Genomic DNA, 27,188 nt, shown 5'->3' on the forward strand with positions numbered 1-27,188 from the left:
TATTTGTTATCTGCAGCTCTACAATCGTATATGCATTGTTGGTGATCTGTTGGCGGCATGGTTGGCTGTCCACTCAGATTTGGATTTGATATCTCAGGTACTTCAGATGTTCATGATGTACCACTAGAGTGGGTCTGAAGAGATGTTCATAGGTGGGTAAAGCATGCATGAACTATCCTTGGGAAGTACAGTCTGAGTATCTATGTGCATGCATTAAGTGTTTGCATATGCTCATGATGTACCACTGGCAGTGGGTACTTAGGGATGGCCATACATGAGGTGGATTGGACATTGTGAGGAGCATATTGTTTGTGTATGCTTGTATGCATGTATGTGGAATGTTTGCTTGTCTTTTTCCTAACAAACATTGTAGTGTTTCCACTTGATTTTCTTTTGCATGCAATCGAGGACGTTTGCCTTCTTTCAAAAGGGGGGTCTGTCACGAGGATATGAAATTATGGGACTTTTGATTTGCGACTCCCGTAATTTGCGCATGACTACGTTGAGCCTCTGGGGCGCGAGGGTCTGGCCATGGGGCAGAACTTGGGGAATTAAAATTCCTCGTGGGCCCTTGGAAATAGTAAATGTGCGCCCAGTTACTAGGCAACTAATTCCTAGGGCCAAAGTGTGCAACAGGGGGCCCAAAAGAGTGGTGCAATTAAAAAACCGCTTTTAGGGACCAAAAGAGTGGTGCCATTTAAAAACACTACTTTTTGGAGCCTAGGGACTTAAAAGGGGGGGGGGGAGCATTTGTTTTGGAGACAGTTGCCAAATCAGTTCTAGAGGAGCCAGATCATCAGTTTGGAGCTGCCAGAGCCTACCAGGTACTCAAATCACTCTTTGCCAGGGAAATTCATTTTTACCCAGGGGCCAGTTTCAGGTGATCCAGAGCCTGCCACGGGGATTCGTTTTTACCCAGGGGCCAGTTTCATGTGATCTAGAGCTTGTCAGGGAATTTCATTTTTACCCAGGGGCTAGTTTCAAGTGATCCGGGGCCTGCCAGGGAAATTCGTTTTTACCCAGGGGCTAGTTCCAGGTGATCCAAGCCCTGCCAAAGCAAATCACAATTGATCCAGGAGCCTGTTGCAGGTGGCGATTTTTGCTAGGGTATCTGTTCCAATTTCCGATTTGCTTTTGGGCTCTTCGAGGCTAGTCCAGGTGCCTATGATTGGTTCTAGGGCTGTTCTAGGAGTTTTGGACCTGACCAGGCTGCTCCGGGTGAACTGCGACTTGCTTTTTCAGGCTTTCAAGTTCTGCAAGAGATTTCCACCTAATTTCTGGAGCTTTCTGGGTGTTGTGGCTGGTTTTGGTATCCTTCCAGGTGTGGGTGTTCTATTCTAGGCTGCTTCTGGGCTGTGCCAGGGCAGAATCAGCTTTTCTCTGCAGGATCTTGGGTTTTCTAGCCCGGTGACCTAGCTGTGTGGATACTGGGTAGAAGGAGGCTTACTTTTGCCGTTCCCTGATTGGTTGCTGGCTAGTTATTGCATATGGGTTTCTTTTCTCACAAAGAAGGGTTGATTTGTGCTGTTGGGCAGTGGCCAGGGAGGCTATAGATTGAGTTAACCCGTTGGAAAGTGTTTTGGTTGTTTGATTGCACCAGAGTTCAGTAGTTGAGGGCTTTGTCTTGCAGTTGTTCGGTCATGTTTGGCTGGTTGGGCACTCGGTTGTGCGATTGCAGCAGTGGTTCAGACAGTGGATGCTATTGGGGTCTCTGTTGCATGCTTTAATTGGCTGAGGATACTGGATTGTCTAGTGATTGGATGCCGTTCACCGTTTAAAGTTTAGCAAAGAATTAGTTTGCCTGTGGTGGAGCTTCCCAGAGACCTTTGTAATCAGCCGCTTGGCTTCAAATGAATGTTAAATAAATATACTGCAAGGGGCGCCAACATTTGGGACCAATTGGTGTCTTTTTTCTGAGTAAGAGCGCTCTAGCTTCACTGTGATTTGTTCTGTGGTGCATATTTACTTGTCTATTTACTATGTATGATGTATTTAAGTGGATCCTACCACCCTTTACATTGTTGAGGCTGGTTTCAAAACCCTACTATTCCACTCTAACTCGTGTATGAATACCAATCTGCACTAGGAATCTTTGTGGGAAGACGAGTCATAGGTTTAGGAAACATAGCATGGAGATATGGAAACATGGATGGGAAGCTATGTAGCAACTGACAGCACAGTTAGCACTAGCAACCGAAAATGGTGATGCTAGTGAATGGTGCACTAGAACCATGGAGACCTGTGGATGAAGAGAAAGAAGGTAGCAACATGGTAACCACGATGAAGGAGATGAGGTTGGAAAAGAAAAGAAAATGAAGTTGAAGGGAGAAGGAATATGGGAGAAGTACAAGAGGGAGAGAGTGAGAGAGAGAGAAGACTCCAAATGTGCGGGTGTGAAGTGATGAGCCACACCACAAACTCTTAAGTTTTATTAGGATTAGGTTTTTCCCCCTATGACTGTCTTAAGACAGTCATAGGTGTCATAACTTTAATAAAGGGGTGGCAATGTGCCTTTACCCCAACAACCTCCCACCTAAAGGCCAATATGCCTAAAGGGGAGAAAAGAATAAAAATTACAGCAATATACAGTTACTGTATACAAGACCATAAAATAAGAGTGGTCTCATCCTAATCCCATGATGTGGCGGCAATGTGCAAACCGCTCTGTAGGCAAGCTCTTAGTGAGCAAATCTGCAGGATTATCATCAGTATGCACCTTCACAAGCTCAAGTCGCTTGTCTTCCAGTACCTCCCTGATGAAATGATATTTCACATCTATGTGCTTGGTCTTCTGATGAAAGACCGGATTCTTTGCCAACATGATAGCACTCTGACTATCACAATGCAAAACTGGCATATCTCCTGTAATGCCCAAGTCTCCCACCAGCCGAGTAAGCCATATTGCTTCCTTGCAAGCCTCAGTGGCTGCAACATATTCAGCTTCAGTAGTTGACAGTGCAACGCATTTCTGCAACCGAGACACCCATGATATAGCACCTCCTGCAAATGTGAAAATATAACCGGTAGTAGACTTCCGGTTATCTGCATTCCTTGCATAGTCTGAATCTGTAAAACCATGCACCAATGCATCCTGCCTACCATAGCATATGCACAAGTCTTTGGTACCCTTGAGATACCTCAAGACACCTTTCACTGCTTCCCAGTGCCGCTTGCCTGGATTTGCCATATACCTGCTGATGACTCCCACCGCAAAAGCAATATCCGGACGAGTGGCAACCATGGCATACATCAAAGAACCAACTGTAGATGCATACGGAACCTTGGCCATTTCAGCCTTATCATCATCTGATCTGGGGCTGTCCTTACTGCTGAGTTTTAAATGTGGAGGCAACGGGGTACTAATAGACTTCCCCCCCTCCATTTTAAACCTCTGCAGTACTTTGTCAATGTACTCCTTCTGTGACAGAAACAAAAGTCCCTTGGACCTGTCACGAGTAATCCGCATGCCAAGAATATGGTTGGCATCACCCAAGTCTTTCATGTCAAAAGACTTATGCAGTTGTTTCTTTAAAGCACTAATCTCATGCTGAGATTTATTGGCAATCAGCATGTCATCCACATATAGAATGAGTAGCATCAAACTGCCATCCTTTGCCCGTTTGGTGTACAAGCAATGATCGGTTTCACACCTATGATACCCTTGAGACTGCATGAAGGCATCAAACTTCTTGTACCATTCTCTTGGTGCCTGCTTGAGTCCATACAAGCTCCTTTTGAGCTTACACACAAGCTGCTCTTTCCCTTTAACAGCATATCCCTCTGGCTGACTCATGTAGATCTCATCATGGAGATCTCCGTGAAGAAAAGCAGTCTTCACATCCATCTGACATAAATCCATGTCCTCATGAGCAACAAAAGCTAACACTGCTCTCAAAGTAGTCATCTTGACGACAGGGGAAAAGATCTCATCAAAGTCAATGCCCTTCTCCTGCTTAAATCCCTTGGCAACCAATCTGGCCTTATACCTCGGTAAAGCATTTGAATCCACTTTGACTTTGTAAACCCACTTGCATGGCAAAACCTTTCTGCCTGCAGGTAGCTGCACCAAGTCCCATGTATCATTTTGAAGTAAGGAGTCCATTTCTGACTGCATGGCTTTCTCCCACTTCCTTTTCTCTGTTCTTCCCATAGCTTCCTTGAAGTTGGAAGGCTCACCACAATCTGTCAGCATGATAAAATCAGCCACATTGTTGGCTCCTGGAACAAACCTGTCAGGAGGCCGTTGTACACGGGTGCTCCTTCTAACAAAATGTTCCGGATTAGGCTGCTGTCCAGCCTGTTCGTCATGCATGACGGGTGGCTGTACCACCATATCTGGCTGTTGTACAGCCCCATCTGCTGGCATATCCAGTGGTGCATCATTGGCAAAATTTTCTGGCTGATTTCCAGCCTGTATACCCTCTTGAACAGGGTTATCTGCAGCAGCCTGCTGCTGCATATAAAAGGGCATTCTTTGCTGTCCAACATCATCATAAATAACCCTCCTGTATTCCACAGGTTGCACGGGTTCCTTGTGTACACTATCCTCTTTAAAGATGACATCATTGCTGCGTATAATCTTCCGTTTAACGGGATCCCATAACCTGTACCCCATTTCACCTTCGTCACCATAACCCATAAAGATGCATCTGATAGACTTTGGCTCCAGTTTGGTGTGCAGTTCTTTGCGTACATGAGCAAAGCACTCGCAGCCAAATACACGTAAGTGCTTATATGAGGGTGGCTTGCCAGACCACACCTCCTCTGGCACTTTCAACTCCAAAGCCTTGTTTGGCGACCTGTTAATAATGTGAACTGCTGTTTGCACGACTTCTGCCCAAAAGCCATGGGCAATGCAGCATAAGACAACATACATCGAACCTTCTCCTGAATAGTTCGATTCATTCGCTCACTTACACCATTTTGAGATGCATTATGAGGGGCTGTGAGTTCCTGTTTGATGCCCTTAGCTTCGCAAAACTGCACAAAAGCATGTGACACATACTCACCCCCATTATCGGATCTGAGGCATTTCAGCCTGCGACCTGTCCGATTCTCAACCTGAGCGACAAACTTCTTGAAAGCATCTAAGGCATCGCTTTTATGCTTCAAGAAATAGACCCACACTCTGCATGTGGCATCATCAATAAAAGTAATGAAATACTTTGCACCCCCTAGTGATAACTGTGGCATCTCACACAAATCAGTGTGCACTAGATCAAGCGGTGCTCTATTCTGGGGAGTTCTCCTCTTATGAGGAGTCACAGAATGCTTGCCAAATATGCAATGATCACAAGTAGGCAAATCTGAAAAAGAAAGAGACGGCAGATAACCCAAACGTGACAGTTCTTGCATTCCTTTAACAGACATGTGTCCCAACCGGCTATGCCACAATGAAACCTTTGGCAGCTCGGTTATGGCAACAACATGATTACCCACACTGGAAACATAAAGAGGGTACAAGGTATCACTCTTAAAACCCTCAGCCACTACAACCTGGCCATCAGTAATCACCCATTTGGAATCCCCAAATGTGGTGTGGTAACCACTGTCATAATCAGATTTTTCTTGATTTGCGGCACATGGCGAACACCATCAAGCATAAATGTGCGTCCATCAGGGAACACTATTTGTATACTGCCAATCCCTGCAATCTGACATGCATAGTTGTTCCCAAGGTGAACAACTCCATGAGTACCTGTGTAGGAAGTAAACCACTCCCTATGAGGAGTAACATGAAAAGAAGCACCTGAATCCAAGAGCCAGGTGTGCATGTCATGGCCATCAATAACCAAGGTATGTGCAATTACAGCAGAAGAACATAATACCTCATGTCTGTCACTGTCACTGTCCTCTGCTGCAACATTCAGTGCATCCAAGTCATCTACCTTGGCCTTGCCTTTGCCTTTACTTCCACTACCTGCATCCTTTACTTCAGCCTTTTTGGCTTTCTGATTCCGTATAAACTTGAAGCACTTAGACTTCACATGTCCCTTCTTGCCACAATAAAAGCATTCAATATCCTTTTTACCACGGGACTGACTTCGGGATTTGGACTTACTAGCAGATCTCCCCTTCTGCTGAGTCCTGCCTCTTTCCTGTACCTGCAAAGCATTTGAAGACTTGCTGCCCGTATTATTTTTCCTGCTCATCTCCTTCATGAGGAGAGAGCTCTCTACATCAGCATATATAAGAGTGACATTCGAATTAGACAAGGTGGTCTTGAAAGTGTCCCAACTCTCAGGAAGGGTACACAACAAGAAAGTAGCCTTGAACTCCTCATCAAGGTTCAACCCCTGTGCAATCAGCTGTGTAAAGATGGCATTGAACTCACTCAAGTGTGAGGTCATAGCTGTACCTTCCTTCATGCGAAGATCAACCAGCTTCTTCAACCAATACACCTTACTGGCTGAACTCTTTTGGGCATACAACTCTGCTAGTCTCTGCCATACACCATAAGAGGTCTTTTCAGCCTGAACATTGTACACAAGAGAATCACTGAGAGTAAGCATGATAGCAGCCCTCGCGGACAGCTCTAGCTCCTCCCATTCATCATCTGACATCCCAGATGGCTTGACACCCTTCACCCTTATGGGCTTAGAAATCTTCTTAAGCAGAAGTACATTCAAACACTGTTCTGCCCATAATGCCCATAATTGTGTGCCCCTTCCAACTTCTTTATGTTCAGAATTGATGATTCACTTCCCCCTGATGCCATATCAGATAAGGAAAGTACCTGACTCCCTGTAAGTCAAGAAAGACTGAATAAAATTCTGATTTCTCAGAAAAAACCTGCTCTATCAAGAGCCAGGAGCACTCACAATAGTGCTGTTTTTTTTTACTGTCAGAAAATCTGCAGCACAACAGAAAATTTCTCTCCAGTTACTGTACCTTCTGACACACTGTACCGTGCTCAAATAGGCATAAAAAACAGTAATTTCAGAATGCTGCAGCTGCTCCACAAGTGCTTTAACAGTGCATCATCAGCTGACAAGGCACAAAACACTGCTGTCCTGATCACTTCTCCCACCTCAGATGAGGTATTGCACTGATTTAATATGCATAAACCACTTGGCATACACTGTTTTGTTCACTGAAAAAGAGGCTCCAGACACTTCAGCCTGTCACAAACCTGCAACAGAAAATGGGACAAATCCCAAGCAATCACCCTTCTTCCAAGGGGATAAAAGGCATCTGAGGGTCTCAGACAATAACCCAAGTGCTCTCAAGCAAAATCTGGGCAAAAGCCCCTTGATCTGACACTTGAACCAAGTGAAGAACACCTCAACACTGAGGTAGCATACAAAATGTAGCGCTCTCCTGGCACTTTCACCTGACAATGCAATGCATAAACAGCCTTGTGTACACAATAACAACACAGATCCCAACGTACAGACACTGAAGAGAAAATCTTTTGAGCACTGTCAACGATGGACAGTTAGGGACCGAGTAAACTCGATGCGCCCTGGCCAAGCGTGGCTCAACTGAGATTTTCCAAGGTGTCGTACAAAAAATGTGACCTGTAAGAAATGTCACTGAATACACTGCGGAAACAAGACTAATGTGGGCTCCCTGGCTCCACACTGCCTCAAGGCATACACTGCATAAGCTTCCAGGCAAAAGCCCTTTGATGCTGTCACCCAAAAGCTGAGATTTCACTCAGCAAAAGCATAAAAGTCCTCTGCAAGATCAAGGCATTACCTTCCCAAAACAAGATAACTGTGCAATCAACCACACACTGTGGTACTGGTCACCTCAAGCACGAGGGAGATGAAGGTACTTGCTGTACTTTCAAAAAACACAGTTTTGAGAACTGAAAATGATCCTGAATGAAGAGCAGAGTGCTCTTTCTCCTTCTCTTTTTCTCCCAAAAAAAAACTGATGTACCTGCTGTACTTTTGTACCAGTGTACTTGTGCAGAGTACCTGTGTACCTGCTGTACTTCTGCAGGGTTCAAATTTTTTTTTTTCTCGAAAAATGTACTTCTCTTGCTGCAGATCCCTGACGAAGGAGAATGCTGCAGATCCCTGACGAAGGAGAATGCTGCAGATCCCTAACGAAGGAGAAAAGACGCCCCTTCCTGTCGCAATCCGTACGGCGGTCCGTATGGTACAGTCGAAGGTATGGTGTGTCCGTATGGATGTACGGACGGCCGTACGTCCGTACGACTGTACGGCGCGACCGCGCGATGCCCAGATCTGCCCACGCGTGCGCTGCTCGGCGCCGCCCTGCTGTAGCCCACGATGCGCCGCCCTGCTTCAGCCCTCGATGCACCTTGCTGCAGCTCGCAATGCGCCGCCCTGCTTCAGCCGTCTGCGCTGCTTTTCACTGCTGCCTGCTCTATATCAAGGGGGCACAAGCCCCGAGGGAAGTAGAGGTAGAGGGAGCTGGTAGGCAGGGGTGGGGAGGAAATGAGGCTCTGATACCAGTTGAAGGGAGAAGGAATATGGGAGAAGTACAAGAGGGAGAGAGTGAGAGAGAGAGAAGACTCCAAATGTGCGGGTGTGAAGTGATGAGCCACACCACAAACTCTTAAGTTTTATTAGGATTAGGTTTTTCCCCCTATGACTGTCTTAAGACAGTCATAGGTGTCATAACTTTAATAAAGGGGTGGCAATGTGCCTTTACCCCAACAGCCATCACAACTAGTAAGTAGCATCCAAGTAACATGAGAGACTTGTGGGTGTGTGCGAAGAAAAGTCCTCCATGGTCCCACACCCTCCTAGAAGCAGCTCTCCTCACAATGGCCACTTGAGAGTGCCATGAATCTCTCCCAAGGTGGCCATGAGTATGTGTGCAATGTCATCCCATATGATATTGAGAGATTGGGATGAATAATTATGAGAACCATCAATGACCTGTGCATGTGGGATGATAGATTTGGTAAAGGCTGTCAAACTATCAATGATCTCCCATGTAGAGTCAATGGAGGAAGGGTGCTGCTTAAGAGACGTAAAAGGTGTTTCCTAGTAGTGGTTGGGATCAAGATGGAAGAGCCAGGATAGGGTCAATGTGAGCTGCTGCTGAGCCACCACCGCCCCCCCTGGCTGCTCTGCTGCCTCGCCCCGTTTGCCTCCTCTGCAACCCCTCGCCCTCCCCGCCGCTCTCCACCTCTGCTGCCTCCCCCCTCCACTCGTTGCGTCCCCGCCAGCCCAACCCACTCTGCTCTGTCCCTTTGCCGCCCGTCACCCCCGTCTCCCGCTGCCTCCGCCAGCTCCGCCTCCCGTCGCCTCCACCTCCACCCCCCGCTTCCCCCACCTCTTCCGCCTTCCTCCCCCCTCCCTTGCCGGCTCCCCTCCCCCACCTCATCTCCGCTCTCTTGCCCTTTCCTTCCCTTCTTCTCTCCTTCTATCTTCCTCCTCTCCCTCCTTGCATTCTCATCCCCCCTCCTCTTACGCCCTCCGCCATCCCCCCCTCGCCCTCCTTGCCCCCCTCCTTCTTCCACTTCTGTCCTTGCTCCCTCCACCCTGCCTCGTCTCCGCCTCCCCCTTTGAAGCTCTTCCTCACCCTTCCCTTTTTCTTCCTCCCTGCAGTGGGAGTATTTGTGCTTGTTAAGGCGAAAGAAAAACCTTAGTGGTGACCCTTGGTCTTGCCAGAGGGGCTCTATGGCAGCACCCTCAAATCCCACAGCCATTAAGGTTCTTCTTTCCCCAGTTGACAAGCAGCAGGTACAGCAAGTAGTTCAGTCCCTCCAGGACAAGGCGCTCATGGGCAGAATTGTGGGCCTCACGCCTACAAGGAGACAGGTGCGAGAGTGGGTCCAAGCGAGCTTGGCATTAGAGGGTGACCACATCTAGGAGGTCACCATCTATGGAAGAGGCATATTCATCGTTCAACTAAACTCCCCCGACATTGCCTCGACACTCCTGGAGCAGAGCCCAATCCTCCTTGGCCCGCATCTTATTTATCTCTTTCCTTGGTATCATGGCTTTACAGAGGAGGACATGGACACGACACACCATGTTTCCCATTTTTCGATTATGCTCCGCTTCCTAGGGCTCCCCAAGGAGTATCAAGCCATCCTCCCCTCCATTGGTCGGGCATTTGGCACCGTGCTCGAGTCCCCGCCAGAGTCGATCGCCTCAGTTGTAGCAGATGACAGGGTCCCCAGGATCAGACTAGTGGTTGAGAGCCCAGAGTCCCTCCCAGAGTTGATCCTCCTAGAGACCCTCGAAGGGGGCACACTTCGCCAGTGGGTGGAGATTTCTAGGTTACGAGGCTTGTGTCTTCGGTGCAGACAGATTGGTCACCTAGCCAGAGATTGCCCCCGTGACCATGGCCAAGCGCCTCCCCCCCACCCCCGCAAGGTAGGTAGAGCCAGCAGATTAGAGACATGCACCCCCCTAGACAGGAGCAGCAGGAGTCTCAAACCCCCTGGGTGAGCCCCTCAGAAGGGAACTGGACCCATGTTTAAAAAAAAAAGAAACCAAGCAAATAGGCTCGCAAGCGCCGCAGGCAGAGGGCCAAACGTAGAGAGAGAGACAAGGTTGTCCGCGAGGCACCTGAGGAGGAGAATCAGTAGTAACATGAACCCTTACGCAAGGATCCACCTCCCTCAATGGAAGGGGCCACCACCCAGCCAGATGATCCTCACGTGATGTACGTTCAGCGTCCGCATCCACCCTTGCATCATCAGCGAGCCCCAGGAGTTCTTGATGTGGCGATGGCGGTGGATGGTAGCCAGACAGCGGCTGAGGAGGAGCGGATACAGAGCCCCGACGAGCCTGATCAACAAGGGAGCCTGTGATCGCCCCTATTCCCCCTCGTCCCTCTCCCCCCCTTCCCCCCCACCCGGGGTTAGGCACAAATTCATGCCATAGTGGGAAATTGTGTTTTTCTATTGAAATGCCGACTTGATCAGCTTTTACTTCTACACCGAAGTCAAATTCCTTCTAGATTTTCTAAAAAATTGGGTTTGAGTCTAAAAAAATGTTCTTGAGATGCATAGGCAATCTAATATGTTGTACAATGTATCCATTTTATATAATAAAACTAAATGTTTTTACATACATACATACATACACACGTGTGTGTGTGCACACGCATGCACGTGCACATGTGATCCTCAACAGATTAAAGAGGATACTCTTGTGGCTATATTGGCAGAGGATGATAACCTTGGGCATCAATTTTGGATTGGTAAAGTCATTGGATTGAAGATGGAGACATTATATTGTCTATCACAGTACATTGGTATAAAGCAAATCATGAAGATGCCTTGAAAGGAAAATAGAGCTTGGAAATGATAAGTGGGGCACAAGAAAGATCAAGGAAAAAGAGCAAAAGTACACGTAGTCCTAGTACACTTAGTCTTCGTTCAGGAGCGCAGCATCCTGGACAACATCTTTACATTCTGGGAGGTAGTGGATTGGTCCAGGGAGGAGTCACAGCTGCTGGCCGTCCTTCTCTTGGATTTTGAGAAGGCCTACGACAGAGTGGAGTGGTCCTTCTTGGAGGGTATTATGCGGAGATTGGGTTTCTCAGATAGATGGGTCAGAGGAGTTTCTGAGCTTTATGCGGGGAGCTCTAGTCAGATGCTTATCACAGGACACACGAGGCCTTTCTTCTCTCTCGCTCGGTCTGCCAGGGCTGCTCCCTCGCTCCCTTCCTCTTCTTGTGCGGAGGCTTTGGGCTACTACTTGAGATCACAGGTGGCGGGCCTCACAAGGTTGAGGCTCCCAATCAGACACCCAATCAGACAGGAGGAGGAACCGCTTGACTCCGAGTTTGCACATGACATGGCCTTGTATGTTGAGGGCACCATAGCGAGTTTGGAGAGAGTGAGGGGAGCCCTGGCTATCTACTGCGAGGCCTCAGGTGCGCAGATCAACTGGACAAAGTCTATAGGTTTCTTCATGGGCTATGAGGAGACACAAGAGCTTCGTGAGTGGGGGAGTGACTTTGCCTTCAGATCGATACCGCGGGGCCAGATAGCGAGATACCTCGGTTGCCAGGTTGGTATTGAGATTACAGCAGAGCAGCAGATCACCCTGGTCCTTGAGTGTGTTCGACGCAAGCATCTCTACTGGAGCTCGGCCAAGCTCTCCCTAGTAGGGCGCGCCTTAGTGGCAAACCAGGTCCTTCTTGCCACAGCCTGGTATATCGCCTCCTGCTGGTGTTTTCACAGAGGATGCATTAGGCAGCTCCGACGGTTCGTTCGGAACTTCCTTTGGGCAGGATCAAACGGCACGCGGAATACTAGAGCCCAGGTCGCTTGGCGGACCGTGATCATGCAAGCTTGGGTATCATAGATCCGGAGATGCAGAGCAGAGTCCTTCTGGGCAAGTTGGTTGTTCGCGGCCTCACCCTAGAGGCAGATCCTTGGAAGCTCCTCTTACAGCAAGGGCTTCTTAGGAACACCCCACGCACCGAAGGACAGTGGCAGCCCTCACACAGGTGGATCTTCTCAGAGTCCCCCCTTACTGATAAGGGTTCCCCCTTGATGAGGAGCCTTCACAGGGTCTGGTAGAGACTAGCAAGGGGTCTCATTCGTGGTCCGCCCAGATGCAGAGAGGAGTTTGAGCATCAGCCCCTTATGTGGTACCCAGAGATCCGAGATCGGGAGGGACGTATGATCAAATAGCGGCGGACGCACATTGGTTGGGCACAGTGGGACAGTGGGTCGGCCAGGTCTTTTGGCAGGTGGAGCAGATTACCCATGGAGGCAGAGGCGAGGCTTGGCGCCGTAGCGCTTCTGCGAGAGGCAAGGCAGTGGATGAGAAAGAAAGAAAGAGAGAAATTTTATTAGTCTTCGGAAGACCAATGGGTCTATGAGACTGAAAGAAAACCTGATACAAATCCCAGTAAGGGTGGAGCTACTAAAACGAGCATCATCACCCGTGCTAAATCCTAAGTCTGATCATACATAATCAAATACATCTGGGTATAACAGTGAAAAGAAAAAAGAATGGAGCGAAACGTAATCCTCCGTATGTCATGTCGCCCTGGCTGGTGCATAGCCGATGATGGGGCACTGGCGTCCATCAAGGGGTCACGTGCGTCTCGGTCTCCTAGAGGAGGCTCGACGCAAGACCAGAGCCACCGTGACTCCCATGGGACGTATCCCGGGTCTAAACAATGATGGGAGGTCTCCCAGAGGATCTGTGCGTCCCCTCGATGTCTCGTGTGTCGTGCTGCGGTCGTCGGGTCGGGGTCTCTGTCAAGTCTGCGGCTAGAGACTGGACGATCAATGTCACTCGATGGGAAGAACTCTGTGATCCTGCTCTGAGAGGTGTCTGATGGTGTGGCCAAGCCCCGTCGCCTGAGTAAGTACTCTCTGTGTCAGACCCCCTCGTGAATGAAGGCCGCGAGGCATCTTTGATCTGGGTAGGCGAGGAATCTGGAAAGGAGCCTGGAGCCGTCTCTGAAGAGACAGTGGTAGCGGCCTCGGATCTCGTAGTACACTGGGCACCTGAAAATATAATGCTCCTCCGGCTCAACCTCCTAACAGTCGCACAATATGCATATGCGATGCTCCCTAGGGATCCCCTCTGCTCTACCGCTCTCTATGCGGAGGCGGTGTGATGATAACCGAAACTGTCCAATGGAGAACCGTAGTGAGTGAGGCATATGAAGCTCAATGTACCCTAGTGGTGTGATGAATCCCTCCTCCAAAATACGAAGACAGTGATCTCTGTAGAAACTTAGCTTCACTGGAAGCTCCCTCGACTCCAACCAGGTCCTAAAGGTGTGTAGCTGCAGGAGATCCTCTCAAATGACCTAGTTGGTGTGCGGCCCGATCGGGATGGTGGGTGCGAGTACCGGAGGGACATCTAAACTGTACTGAAAAGGAGGTATCCTATCGATGTGAAACCCTAGTCTCACAAACCATCTGTGAGTCCGTGCATACCAACATCGCTCGTCTCCCTCTGCTGCCAACCTCATGGAGGAATCGAGAGCTAACCATGGCAACCTCTGTCTCCCTGATGTGCAGTCCCCATATGATCTAACCCGGTGTAGATATGTGATGGTCTGAAAGGTTGAATCTAGCTGGAGTGGAGAAGCACCAAACTCGGCCTGAATGATGTGATGTGGTACAAATGGTTTCCCCCGGATCATCCGTGAGAGCATGAGAATCTGCAAGCACTCCATCCGTGTCCACTCTATCTCTGACATGTCAGGTCCCCAACAAGGGCTGCCATACATACCGGCTGGTCAGACCAAGGAGTCGAAGAGAAGAGCCTTGGTCTGAGGGTCCTGAAAGTGTGAGTGAAAGCATTGTCTCTCTAGCCGAGCCAGTGAGGCGTATCCTCTGCTCAGTCTAGCTTGCATCACTGGTCTCATCGTGAAGATCGGGCCGAAGAAGATGACCCCAAGTAAGTGTATGAGGATACGATCTCAACTAGTGACCCACTGAAAGTAAACTGCTTCCGTTGCATGATTGCTCGAGAGGTGTTAAAGATCATGACCTTGGTCTTGGTCTTGCCAAGGTTGACCTCCAAATCATGGGATAGACAAAAAGCCTGCAATGCATCCAGGTGTCGCTAGAGCCCTCGAGTGTGGACGACAAGAGTGCCACGTCATCTGCATAAAGAAGAATCCGGATAATGATCTCGGCAAGTGAGCAACCGGTCCCTCTGAATGCTCCCATGAAAGTCTCCAGCTCATCGATGTAGAGGCCAAACAGGGTTGGTGATAAGGGACAACCTTGTTTGACCCCTATGGTACTCAAGATCTCATCTGTCCAACCTGCGCCTGTTCGAACTCGACCTGAGACTCTCTCATAAAGTGCCATGACTGCCTAGATGATCTTCTGATCAAATCCCAGTGTCTGTATGCATGTGATGAGACGAGCTCAAGGTACTATGTCAAAGGCTTTGCGGAAATCCACAAAGCAGCAATATACCCTCTCCTTCCGTGATCTGGCCTCCTCAATGACACTCCTGAGTGTGAGTATGTGATCCATAGTCCCATGGTCTCGCTTGAAACCGGCTTGACCCTCTGCTCCGAGCCCTCTCATCTCTGCGAATAGGCTGACCGACGCATCCAATACAGCTGCATAGATCTTGAACATCACATGTCCAATCATGATAGTCCTGTAGTTACTCGGGTCCATGGGATCCCCTGCCTTGTGGATGGGGGTGATGGTGTTGCGTGTCCAAGTGCGGGGGAAGCCAAGCCAAACAGCGTCATTGAATAGCTTTGCTAGGATCGGGGCTAAAGTGTTGGTCCCATATGCGATAAACTCAGTGCATAGCCCCTCGTGATCCTTAGCTCTCGGCCATTGTGCAGTTTCAATGTCGTGTCCTTGACCTCCCCTCTAGTGAACAACGTACAAGTGGTGGGGCGAGAGGTGTGTATGCTGGTGTGGGACATCATAAAGATGGTGTGCATACGTGTGCCAGAATCTCGTGTTGGTGAGGGGTGATGGAGACCTACGCTCAAGGAATCTCCGCCAAAAATCCTTAGGGTTGTTGCTATACAAGATGTTCAGCAGCTCCTCATCATTTCGACGAAGAAATGTCTGCTTCTTCTGACGTACGAGACGTCGGTACTTGCATACCATGTCTGGTGTGTTCGGGAGGTGACATCTGGTTTCAAGTCGGAGCTGTTGGCGATAAGCCTTGCACTCCTCATCGTACCAGTTGTTGCAGGGTACAGAACCAAGAGGTGGTGGCCTAGTGGACCGTGTGGTGTGGGGAAAGATTTGGAGGGCAGCCTCGTGGAGTGTGCGACTAATCAGGGCAGCACGGTCCTCTATGAGTGGTATGTGATCGATGTAGATTAGGAGTCTGTTTAGGCATCCACAGTAGGTTGGGAGAGGCTATGATCAAAGTGTATGTTGTGATAGGTGTCATGCTTCCTATGTGGTGTATGTGGTGTGGCTAAGCGTGGGGTGGCGATAGTGAAGAATAGATATGTGTGGTCAGGTCCTTGGGGGAGTGGTGCTACAGTGAAGTCGGTGATGCATGAAGTGAAGGTAGGGGATCCCATGATGTAATCTACTACACTAGTGCCCCCCTCGTGTGGGAAGCAAGTAAAACCACCTGAGAAGGGCCATAGGTCAAGCCCGTTGTAGATGATGAGATCATGCATCTGCCCAGATCAAGGAGCGCGTGTCCATATGGTGTAATAGGCCCGTGTCGGTCCGATGAGGTCCTGGTCATACCTGCTCCCTCTAGGTCCATGTTTGGTAGCATGAGAGAGATTGACCTAGCCGTCCCTGAGTCCTGGTGGGAGGGACTTCGTGTTTGGAGGGACAGCATTTGGTTGGGGTAGTTTTCTTGGACTAGGGTCCCTTTGAGGATGATGATGCACTGAGGTAGCACGCACCTTGGCTTCTTCCGTGTAGGACTTGGAGGCCTGCTTCATCCGCTCACTGAGAGAGACCCTGAGATAGGTGGGAGTCTTGATGGGATCACTGGCAGATGATCAGAGTGGTGGGACGTTTGGGGAAGGAGTGGCACATTGACCCTCCCAGCATCTCAGAGCAGGATGCCCCCAGATGGCGCCTCTGGCTATGGGAGAGTAGACCCTTGAGGGAGGTACAGTGGGATCCAGGAGAGTGGTTTTGGCCCTCCAGGGGCGACCTTGCTGAGCAGATGGACGAGATGCCCTTCTTTTCCTACACGATTGGTAGGAGACTTCAGATGGACTCTTCGAGGTGGACCCTCTCAAGGGAGCGGCATTGGGTAACCCATAGAGTGCCCCGAGATGTCCGCCGTTCCAGGTTTTGGATGCCCTTATGGTCCAGTTTGCGGTCGAGGAAGATATCCTACTTTTTCTGGCTGACCGCCCATGGAGGCTTGCCCATCAGACCATGGTAGGAGCAGATGTGAGTGGAGGAAAAGTACTATTGTTGCTCTGGTGGTTTCCTGGAGACGATTCCACATTGCCTTTGGAGCTGTCGCAGAGTAGCGAGGATCTGGATGGGAGCCCTCATGATCATGACCCGTATGCTGAGTCTTTAGAGGGACTATACCTGGGGGATGGTGGCCTAGTTGACTGAGGGAGGACACGCGTTCCGGATTGATGAGATCTCCCCAGCCTACCAGATACAGGGACAGAGCATTCAGCGGAAAGCGCTCCATGAGGCAGTCTCCCTCCTGATAGCCTAGCTTCCCTATCTCCTCCGGAGGACAGTGTTTGGGAGGTGGTAGCCAGTATCACTGCGTGGAATATTTGGGTGGCTCACTGCAGTCTCGTGACGGGTGAACACCCCATTCCACCCTCGGCTACCATGGTCGCCATCTGGCAGGATATCATCTACACTCTATGCTCCACCTGAGAGCATGGGACTCCAGGCTCTAGAGCGACTATTGAGAGGCGTGCTCGATTCTGCAAGGCTTGGCCTGTAGGGGTTTTTTACATCTTCACTCCATGAGGTATTCGCTGGTTGTATAGTCCCCCCACTTGGCTATTAGCCCCAGTACCAGAGATCCCCTAGGCAGTGAGCAGGGTTTCTCTGGAGCAAGCCTTTTTTTCCTTTCAGCCTTTTCCAGTTTTTTCCATACTTTCGGGGCTGCTGTTTTGTATGGAGTCTTTCAAGCATTAATAGAAGGTTCCTTTCTTTGAAAAAAAAAAAGAGACATAAAAGGCACTGCATCGAGGCAAATAACCTAGAGGTTTCCCCTATGAATCTTGATTGCTATATCTGCATCTGTTCTCTCATATGGTCCAATATGCATAAGATAGGCTACAGATTGCCAAGTGATAAACAATGTGTTGTTTCCCTTTATCATTTTGCTACCTTCCATAATTTTGCAAAGGCCTTTAGGTACACCCCCTGAGTAGAGCTGTGACAATTAGATGTCATAGGACTTACAAGTATCATATATAGATGGCAATTCAGCAATAATGGAATTTAAGTTGGGTTGCTGGTTGTGTATACATATTTTCAGGAAAGGGCAGCACTTGAGTACATTTGCAAATTTTGAAAATGATGGTATACCATTTTACCAAAATGGACATTTTAGAATGACTGCAAACCTGGATTGTAAAGTTCCACCCTCAACCTCATAGATTATGTCCGTAGTCAGCCAGTTGTCAGGGTAAGGCTTTCCGCTGGGGGCAAAATGATAACCAACCTGGAGAACGATAGAAGTTGAACATTATGTCAGATTATCAAGATGAACTTAATCCAAGTGTGTATCCTTCAATTTATGAGCAGAGATATTTGGTCTCCTCAGGACAATTTTAATTGATTCATAAGACACACCTCTTGCAGAAGCATTCAATCAAATTGGAAATAATCATACTCTATAGATGACAAGGAGAACCTCACTTGAAATCAAAGATCTTGTTTTAACTGCACACCTCAGTTTTTGTATTGATCCCATAAACACAATAAATGTTCCGTATCGGTGGCCTCCTCCAAGGTGTAAGAGAATTAAGAACAGGATCACTCAAGTAGAAACTGTATCCACACACCAAAAAATTGAATAAGAATGCATTCACATCTAAATGAAATAATGAGGCCTACGAACGTGGGAGTCTTTTCTTATAACAAATGACCAATCTAGTCAAAGAGAAATTAGTCTACCTTTGTCAAGAATTACAAGGTGAGCGATAACTTCCAACCCTTAACACAAAGTATCTTATGACTTTTAAGACTAGGCTTGTTAATTTATAAGCTAAGCACAAACTCATGCACCCTTTCTGCCCAGACACACCCTCAAACAAACCCACCCACAAACATTTTCATACTCCTTACTCCTTTCACACACTCTCACAAATATCTTCACACACACACACACACACACACTCAGAAATATCTGCACACTCTCTTCACACATACAATCACAAACTCTGTGTGTGTGTGTGTGTACGTGTGTGCGTGCGCGTGCGCACTCACGAAACAGCCTCTCTCTCCCTCCTTCGTAGGAGGCAGATTATTACAATCGTGATCAGACTAGGCCTTTCCACCCTTAATCAGCATAATGGCTTCAGCATCAGCTGATGATTTTGTTTCTTTTTTCAATGAAAAGACTTCTATTGAGTAGAAAAAAGGACCCAAGAGAAAACACTCAATGCAAGGGTACATCATGCATAGCATGAGAAACAAAATACTTCAGTGGGTCAAAAACGTGCTCATCAAGAGATCCCCTAAAGCTCCAAGGTTGAGGCTGCAAATGCTACCTCAAACCCATGGTGGACTTTGGTAAAAGAAGGAAGCCCCTCCACTCCCTGAGGAAGATAGTCCTCCTAGCAGAGGCCACCCGCCGAGAAGATCTTTAAATGCGCAATCAAATGGCCATGAGATTGTGTACAGTGTCTATCCAATACTGGCCAAAGCATGAGATTGGTGAACCCGGGAGCCACCAAGTGCCTCTATGCATTTGGCTCTCCATATATGCCACGCTGAAATGCTCCCTAAGATCTCCCCGAAAAGTATTTGCCGAGACATATGCAGGGCTATAGAGGGGTAGCATCATCCAAAGAGCAAGACCCAACTAAATGTCACCGAACCAAAAAAGATCCCAAGAGGAGCTATGCATCTCATAAAAGATATGAGGCCATGCATCTCATAAAAGATATGAGACCCCAAAAGAGAGTCAACCGAGCCCTAGGTCATGAAGAAGGTGGATGAAATAGCCAGACTAAACTTCAGAAATTCTTTTTTGGCCCTGGCAGATCTTGCGGACCTTCTGGATGAGGATTTCGATTTTGTTCCTTCCACCAACAGGTTCTCTCACCCATGGATTTCCTCCGCTTGCTTCTCTCCCTCACTCCTCGAGCAAGAGGTCCTCCCCCATTGAGGGGTTTGTTTCTCCCACTGATGAGGGGTTTCATTTGCTTTCTCCCACGCTTCTCAAGCAGGAGGTCTTCCCCCATGGTTTGTTTCTGCCACTAGGTCGGGTAAGGCGTTGTAACGCCAAAAATTGATATTTTTCATTTGGCATTGGTATTGTTTTTCTCTATGTTTGATAAGAGTTTGAGTATCAAGTGATAGCCTAGTGGCTCTCACTTATTTCTATTTTCTAAGATATTATATGGGATTGAGAGGATGAGTGGAGTGGATCATTGTAAATACCATGTGTATGAATAAAAAATACCTTGGTATGGGATGAGAGTTATTTGTGTATGGGATATTATGGGGTTTTTAGAAAATAGGAAGAGTGAGTCATATAAAGAAGTGGGCTCATTTCCATGTGTTCCAATAATATAAGAGAGATCACATGCCACGCGTGTGGAAGGCATGTGGAGGAGTGTGGAGTCAAGAGGAATCCTTTTAAAATTCCTATGTGGAATAAGAAGAATGTGGACATATGGAAAAGAGAGGGTCCCTATGGGCTCCATGTGGGAAGACTCTTGACTTTCTCAATATTTTAAGAGTTTTTAGCATCTTTTGATGGGACACATGGCAAGAGTAACAAAAAAGGACATGGATGGTGACATACGGGCTTATGTGATTGATGGAGAAAGGAATCTACAGGCAGCAATTGTAAGTGGGTGAAGGAGGGTGACAAAATCTCTATAAAAGGAGCTCTCCTCTCCCTTGTTCATCATCTCTTCCACCATTAGGCCTCATGTTTCTGTAACTCTAGTCTCCTCAAATCTCTTCCATGAGCCTTCTCTCCCTCTTGTAGATATTCTCTTATGTAGACTCTTGAGTCCATCTCTCTCTTGTTTATTCTCTCTCTATGAGTAGTCTTGGAGCTTCCGCTCCCTCTTCTATGTATGAAACTTCTTCTTCTCCCTTGTGTTTGTAGTATTTTGAGTTGCATTGGAGTGGAGTCTCACTCTATTGGTAATCAAGGTCGCTTCAGGTTCTCTCTTGAGTATCTCTTCCCTTTTTCCATTGCTTTCTCTTCCAAAGTGCTCAGAAGTGTTGTCTATTCGGCTGCTCATTGCGCATACATGGTTTATCTATTTCCCAAGCCACAAAGAGGGCTCTTCCTTCTCTCCCAGGCGACCCCTATGGGACTTGGATCGTTGATGAAGTCTAAGCATGGAGGTAGTATTCTCCCAAGTCAGCACCAGTAGAAGGAGTAGGTGTTTTTCATGACAGTTTGACCCCCTATCAGTATTTTGCTCATAACTTTTCGCTCGGTGGTCCGATTTGGACGAAACTTATATCAGCGCCAAGCTCTCTTCAAGGAGCATCATTCTATGTCTTCAGTTATTGTATTAGATGTCAAACAAAAAATCTATGACTCTCTATGTGTGACTGTTTTTTTTTCAGACAGTTTTTACCCTCATCCAATAAACTGCCCATATCTTTCCGACCGCTTCTCTGTTTCTTACGAGACTTATATTAGAGCGAAGCCCATTTCAAGGCGCATCTCAATATGTGATTGAATATTTTATATCATGTCTCTACTGAAAGTTATGGGTTTCTGTGTCTTATGAAAATTTGGAGAGTGTTTTGAGCTAAGTGTAAAGGCGTCTATAAAGGAGGTGCAATGTTTCCTCGGAACCTACCCATCTGACCCAATCAGTCCCTTCAAACTCCTCGATATATATGAGTTCATGTCATGTTGAGTTGCAAGATCTTCTTTCAACAACGTAACGCTCTTCTCTTTCCCGCAAACCGGCTTGTTGAGATCATGGCCTCTGCTGATCCTTTCCTTCTCCCTATGCTTGAGTACAACATCACTTGGGATGTTACCATATTCATTCTCATATAAGAGAGGATAGTATGGTGTGGTCTCTTGGTATCAAAGCTTATTTTTAATGTCCCTTTCCCAGTGATGAATATCTCTATCACTCAATTCAAAAGCAGTAGGAAGTGAAGAGGTGTGTGAAGTTTATTACCCCCAACTTCATGTCACATTTTTTGGTGGAGACGCCGGGTGCGTTTGGTATTGGATTCATCCCACCTTACTAAATGGTCTCGGGTGTAATGGATTGCATGTTGTGCCTATGGGCATGTGTTTTCTGATGTGATAAAGAAGATGCTTGGAAGAACTCCGTTAGAAGAGATTGCAGCCCGTTTAAGAGAACTAGGAGATTGTGAAGGTGATGCTCAAGCTATTCACACGGTCACCATGATCATATCCTTTATGTTTGCACTCTTGAATATGTTGGTGAATCGACAATGCCAGGCATAATGATAGATTAGGAATTGTTTCATCTATTGGCAGCTTGGTGTGAAGAAGTGTTGAGTCTTTGGGTAGTTTTTGACTATAACAGTGAAGTAGTGATTCTCAATGCTTTCAACTTCTTTTGCTATGCAAATGATGAAGAGTACAATATCTTGAAGCTGTTATGTGCACTTCCAATTGTGACAAGGGTGATTCTTGAATGCATGTATACACAATGTTTTCATGGTGCTGGTTGGTTACTTATTTTTGAAGATTTTGTTAAGGATCACGTTGTGGAGGATTTTCAACAAGTGGTTGTGCATAATAAGTTGGTCTTGGGTATACTAAGGCTCTGTGGAATCTTGTTTGGGATATTATTTGGATCTTGGTGTTTCCTTTTTGTGTTTCATCATGGTGAGCTTTCAGTATTTCGAGGGACCCAAGGGAAAGACCCGGAGTCTTATCTTTGGGATTTTGTTCGAGGACGCCGGCTTTCTGGATGGTCCATGAGGATCAAGCGGAGATTTTGCCCGATTTTCTTAAAGGTGTAGCCTCGAGTTGGCATGAGGCCTTGCCGGACTCTACCAAGGAGGACTGAGACAAAGTGGTGGCTGCAATGAAGCAAAGATTTGGGATAGTGGAGTCACCAAATGCTTTGATGTTGCAGTTGGATTGGTTCTATCAAGGAAAGGGTGAGATGGTCTTTGCGTTGCAATCCGATACAGAGTTACGGGAAATGGGAAAATGGAAACGGAAACGGAAACGTTTCGGGATTTTTGAGAGGGGGTGAAACGGAAAAACGCCACGTCATCAAGGGGGTTTACAAAAGGGGGTTTAGAGTAATGCATACACACATTTAGAGTGCTCTACCTTCAAAAAAAGTGCACAGGGCTTCTTCTTCAGGTGCCAGGATTCTTTCCCCTATTGACTTTCCACCACTGGGTTCCTTTCCTCCCTCCTCGAGCAGGAGGTCTTCCCCTGTTAAGGGGTTTGTTTCCGCCACTAGGTCCGGTAAGGTGTTCCACTCTACATCCTCCCGTCGATGAGGATTATCAGTTGGAACATACAGGGCCTAGGTGGCGTCCCACATCGCCGCCGTAGACAGCTGATCCAGGATCAGCTTCATCCAGGTGTTACTGGGGGTCCCATTGATATATTATTTATTCAAGAGCACAAGCTGGATTATAGAGATTGTGCCAAGTCAGGCAAGTTGCTTTCAGGCCATACTTTTTGGTCGCCTGCATTGGGCACTAGGGGAGGCACTTCTATTTCAGTTTCGCAGTCGGTTCTCCCCTTAGTTGTTGGGCACGGAGTCATTATCCCCTCTAGAGCTCAGTGGATTATTCTTTTGATTGGAGGGCGTAAGGTTGGCTTCCTCAACCTATATGCCTCCAACATTAGAGGGGAACGTGTCCTTATGTGGAAGACTTTGCTCTCCTGGGCCCCCATTGTGGATTCTTGGGTGATTGGAGGTGACTTTAACATGGTCGAGTTACCTTCAGACAAAAAAGGGGGTAGAGAAGGCAAACTTCACTCTTTGGAGAGAGCAGCTTGGGATGCCTTCCTTTTCCATTTCTGTGGCAGAGATACTTGGTGTGATGATGCCTTTCTTATTCAGCCACAGTCCCTCCTGTTCTCTTGGTCGAACAGGAGGCAACAGATGCCTATTCATGCACGCATTGACAGATTTTATGTAGATGACTGGACACTAGACAGAGGTGGATCGGTATGCATTGCTGCGGGGGTTTCCACTTCAGACCACTTCCCTGTTGTTCTGGCTATCTCAGAGCCTCACTTGAGAGGCCGATCTGCCAGCATCAGGATTCCAGATGCCTTTTACACAGAGGAGGACCTTACGAAGGCAGCCCTATGGATATTGTTTGCTCATGCCAGGGTGGGCAGCCACATCCATCACATTTAGCCGCTGCCCTCTCTGGTATTAGCGACTTTTACTGCTCAGTTGCTTCTACCAGGAGACGAGATATTCTCAGACGTGAGATTGGTGTTCGCCAGCAGTTAGCAGCTTTGCAGAGGGAAGAGCAGAAACGGCCTTCAGATGCTTGGATTCAGGAGCGCCTTGCTGCAGCGAGGGCTCATCTGCAGTTATTGCTTGATCAGAGAGCAGAGTATGCCTTTCATGCACGGGAGTCCTTCTGGATTCAGATGGGTGGTAGAGTCAATAAACACTTTTTCTCTACTCTTGGCCCTAGACATAGTAGAGAGAGTGTATCTCAGCTTATTGACTCACATGGGGTTTTACAGACAGAGCCAGATGACGTCTTACGCATAGCTTCAGATTTCTATGCCACCCTCCTTACTGCTGATCCTGAGACACACGATATAGAGGATGCTAGACAGGCTATTTGGCAGAGTATCCCAGTGTTGGTGAATCCGGATATGCATGTTCTACTTGACGCACCTTTCACCAACACAGAGTTCAGGACTGCACTTTCAGCCCTTCACAAGGGCAAGTGCCCAGGTTTAGATGGCCTCACCCCGTCTTTTTTCATTGCATTTTGGGATATGATTGGAGACTATATTACTTCAGCCATGCAGGCCATTTGGGACTCTGGCGAGATGCCTGAGTCACTTACAGAGGGCCTCATCCACCTTATCCCAAAAGGAGGTAGCAGAAATTTATTGTCCCAGTGGAGGCCTATCACACTTCTGGGGACTTGTTACAAGATTCTGGCCAAGGCTATCAGCCTCCGATTGCAGCCACTTCTCCCTGATCTTATTCATGACACTCAGACAGGATTTGTGCATGGCAGAAGTATTTTTTATAACATTTTTTCTTTCTGGGAAGCTTCAGAGTGGGCCATGCAGAGTGGCCAGAATCTTGCCATTCTACTGTTGGATTTTGAAAAAGCTTATGACAGAGTAGATTGGAGTTTTTTGGAGGGCACCCTTCTACGCTTTGGATTCACTGATGTTTGGATCAGAGGTGTTTCCTCTTTGTACAGATCAGCCCATAGCCAGGTACTTATTGGTGGGGTAAGGGGTGAGAGATTTCAGATTTCGAGATCAGTCCGTCAGGGATGCCCCCTTGCTCCTTTCCTTTTTTTTATTCGTGGCCGAAGCTATGAGCATCTATGTTAGATCTCAAGCTGACATCTTTGGGCTGAGACTTCCCATCAGAAGAGAAGAGGAGCTGCTTGACAGTGAGTTGGCTGATGACACAGCGATTTATTTGGATGCCTCTCCACAGACACTGACTTCTTTCAGGACAGCATTGGATTTATTTTGCTTGGCGGCAGGGGCGCAGATAAATTGGCATAAATCCAATGGCTTTTGGATCAGTGATGAGGACACTCCAGTTTGGAGGCTTGACATAGGGTTCACTTGGGTTCAGAGGGGTGTGCCTATCAGGTATTTGGGCTGCCAGGTCGGCTTGAGTATTTCTACCACGCAGCAGTTTGCTCCCGTGTTGGAGAGCATCAGAAGAAAGCTTCTCTTTTGGAGCTCAGCCAAGCTGGATCTTGCCTCTAGAGTTGTGGTGGTCAACCAGGTCCTCCTGGCCACTGCCTGGTTTATTTGTTCATGTTGGTGCCGCTCTAGGGACTGCTCAGAAGGCCGATCAGGAACTTTCTCTAGAGTGGGCTTGATGGCACAGCGGATGCCTTAGCCAGAGTGGCTTGGGAGACCCTCATCCTCCCTGCACAGGATGGGGGTCTCAATATTATTGATCCAGCTTTACTTTGAAAGATAGTGGTGTGAGGACTTATGCCAGGACAGGAACCGTGGAAGGACTTTCTTATCAGCAGCATACAGAGGTGCACACCTTCCTCAGGAGGAGACTGGATGAGCAGTGTTAGATGGATCTTCACCATAGCACACCTCAGATCACCTTCATCCCCTCTCATGGTTGCCATTCTGAAAGCTTGGGCTAGTTTCAGAAGCTCTCTTCGGAGGATTCCTCCTTCCTCCCGGGAAGAGATTGATAGGCAGCCCATCATGTGGAACGACAGTATTTTAGATGATCGTGGCAGACCACTGGGTGCCTCACTCTACATGCAGTGGGCCAGGTGGGAGAGGGGACCTGCTTCTTCTTTGGGATCTTGGAAAGCTTTCCGTAGGCTTCCAGAGGAAACCAAGTCAAGGTTGACAGGACATCTCAGAGGGAGTGCAGGGAGGATCTTGCAGATTGAGACAGCCCTTCCAGAGGCTTGGATAGACACAGATGATATGCCTCTCACTTCCTCCACTTGGGCAGGTACTTTCTCGAGAGGCGGGGTTCCACTTCAGGTCTTAGCCTTCCGATATGCACAGGAGGATGCTTTGGTTTTCAGTGTCCAGGATGGTGGCAGATTGCTCAGATCTACAGATGATATCTTGCTTGAGTCTGCTTTTCAGCCTATCAGGGTCGTAGGCCTTTTGATGCAGGGATCAGATTCAGAGTGGTTCTTAGACCCTGACCCCCAGTTACTCTCCACCGGGTCTTGGAGACTCTCGCTCTATGGAGGAGTTCCCATCAGGTATTTACAGTGGGACCCCGGAGAGTGGGAGTGGATTGACGCGGGGCATTGAGAGAAGACCATCCCCTTCTTTCGTTACACGGTCAGCAATGCCAGGAGATTTCAGCTCAGTAGTAGAGGCTGGAGACCCTCCAGAGTTCCTCATTGGGAGACTTTTGGTATTACTGCGGATCAGCAGAGGTACTTCTGGAGGAGGCTCTGGAAATCCCACAGGAATAGAAAGATCACTATCTTCTTTTGGCTTTCTATTCATGGAGGGATTGCAGTGAACCTTTGGAGGTCCAGATTCGGAGCCGACCCTACTTGCCCTCGTTGCCTTTCTGCTTCGGAGTCTATTCAGCATTGCTTATGGGATTGCAGACAGGCGAGATTGATTTGGATGGGGATAGCCGGGATCTTCAGTCACTTTGCCCATTCCCCACTTTTTATGACTTGGGGCTCGGTGGCTTGGCTTTCTCTTACAGGACCTCAGGTTTTCTATGAGGGACTTGACTCCTCTCGGGCCATTTCGGTTCGACGTCATCGGGTTGAGTTCTGCTCGTTGGATGTGGTTCCACACCGTCCTTTTACAGCTGTACATGCCTCTGTGGATACTTCTTGGGAGATTATAGCGAGCATAGCAGCCTGGCATATCTGGAGAGCCAGATGCACAGAGGCTATGGAGGGTACTCAGGTTCATCCCTCGCACACATTGGCTAGTATCTGGACAGACATCGTACACACTCTGATGGCCGTATGGACGGGTATG

General features: G+C 47.9%; 1 protein-coding gene across 3 annotated transcripts in view; it reads right to left on the reverse strand.

The window, feature by feature from the left end:
• The window catches only part of LOC147881810 (phospholipid--sterol O-acyltransferase-like), a 158,316-nt gene that overhangs the window by 67,614 nt on the left and 63,514 nt on the right, over positions 1-27,188 (reverse strand). For all 3 annotated transcript variants that reach the window (XM_087401585.1, XM_087401586.1, XM_087401584.1), the window contains exons 8-9: positions 18,256-18,355; positions 17,929-18,026 (exon numbers count right to left, since the gene is read on the reverse strand). In XM_087401585.1, the coding sequence (XP_087257711.1) occupies positions 17,929-18,026; positions 18,256-18,355 (198 nt within the window). The remainder of the gene's footprint in view (positions 1-17,928; positions 18,027-18,255; positions 18,356-27,188) is intronic.

This window comes from Dipteris shenzhenensis, chromosome 30 (genome assembly GCF_047967505.1).
Source record: "Dipteris shenzhenensis isolate YYH24624 ecotype China chromosome 30, Dip_SZ_1.0, whole genome shotgun sequence".
Lineage (NCBI taxonomy): Eukaryota > Viridiplantae > Streptophyta > Polypodiopsida > Gleicheniales > Dipteridaceae > Dipteris > Dipteris shenzhenensis.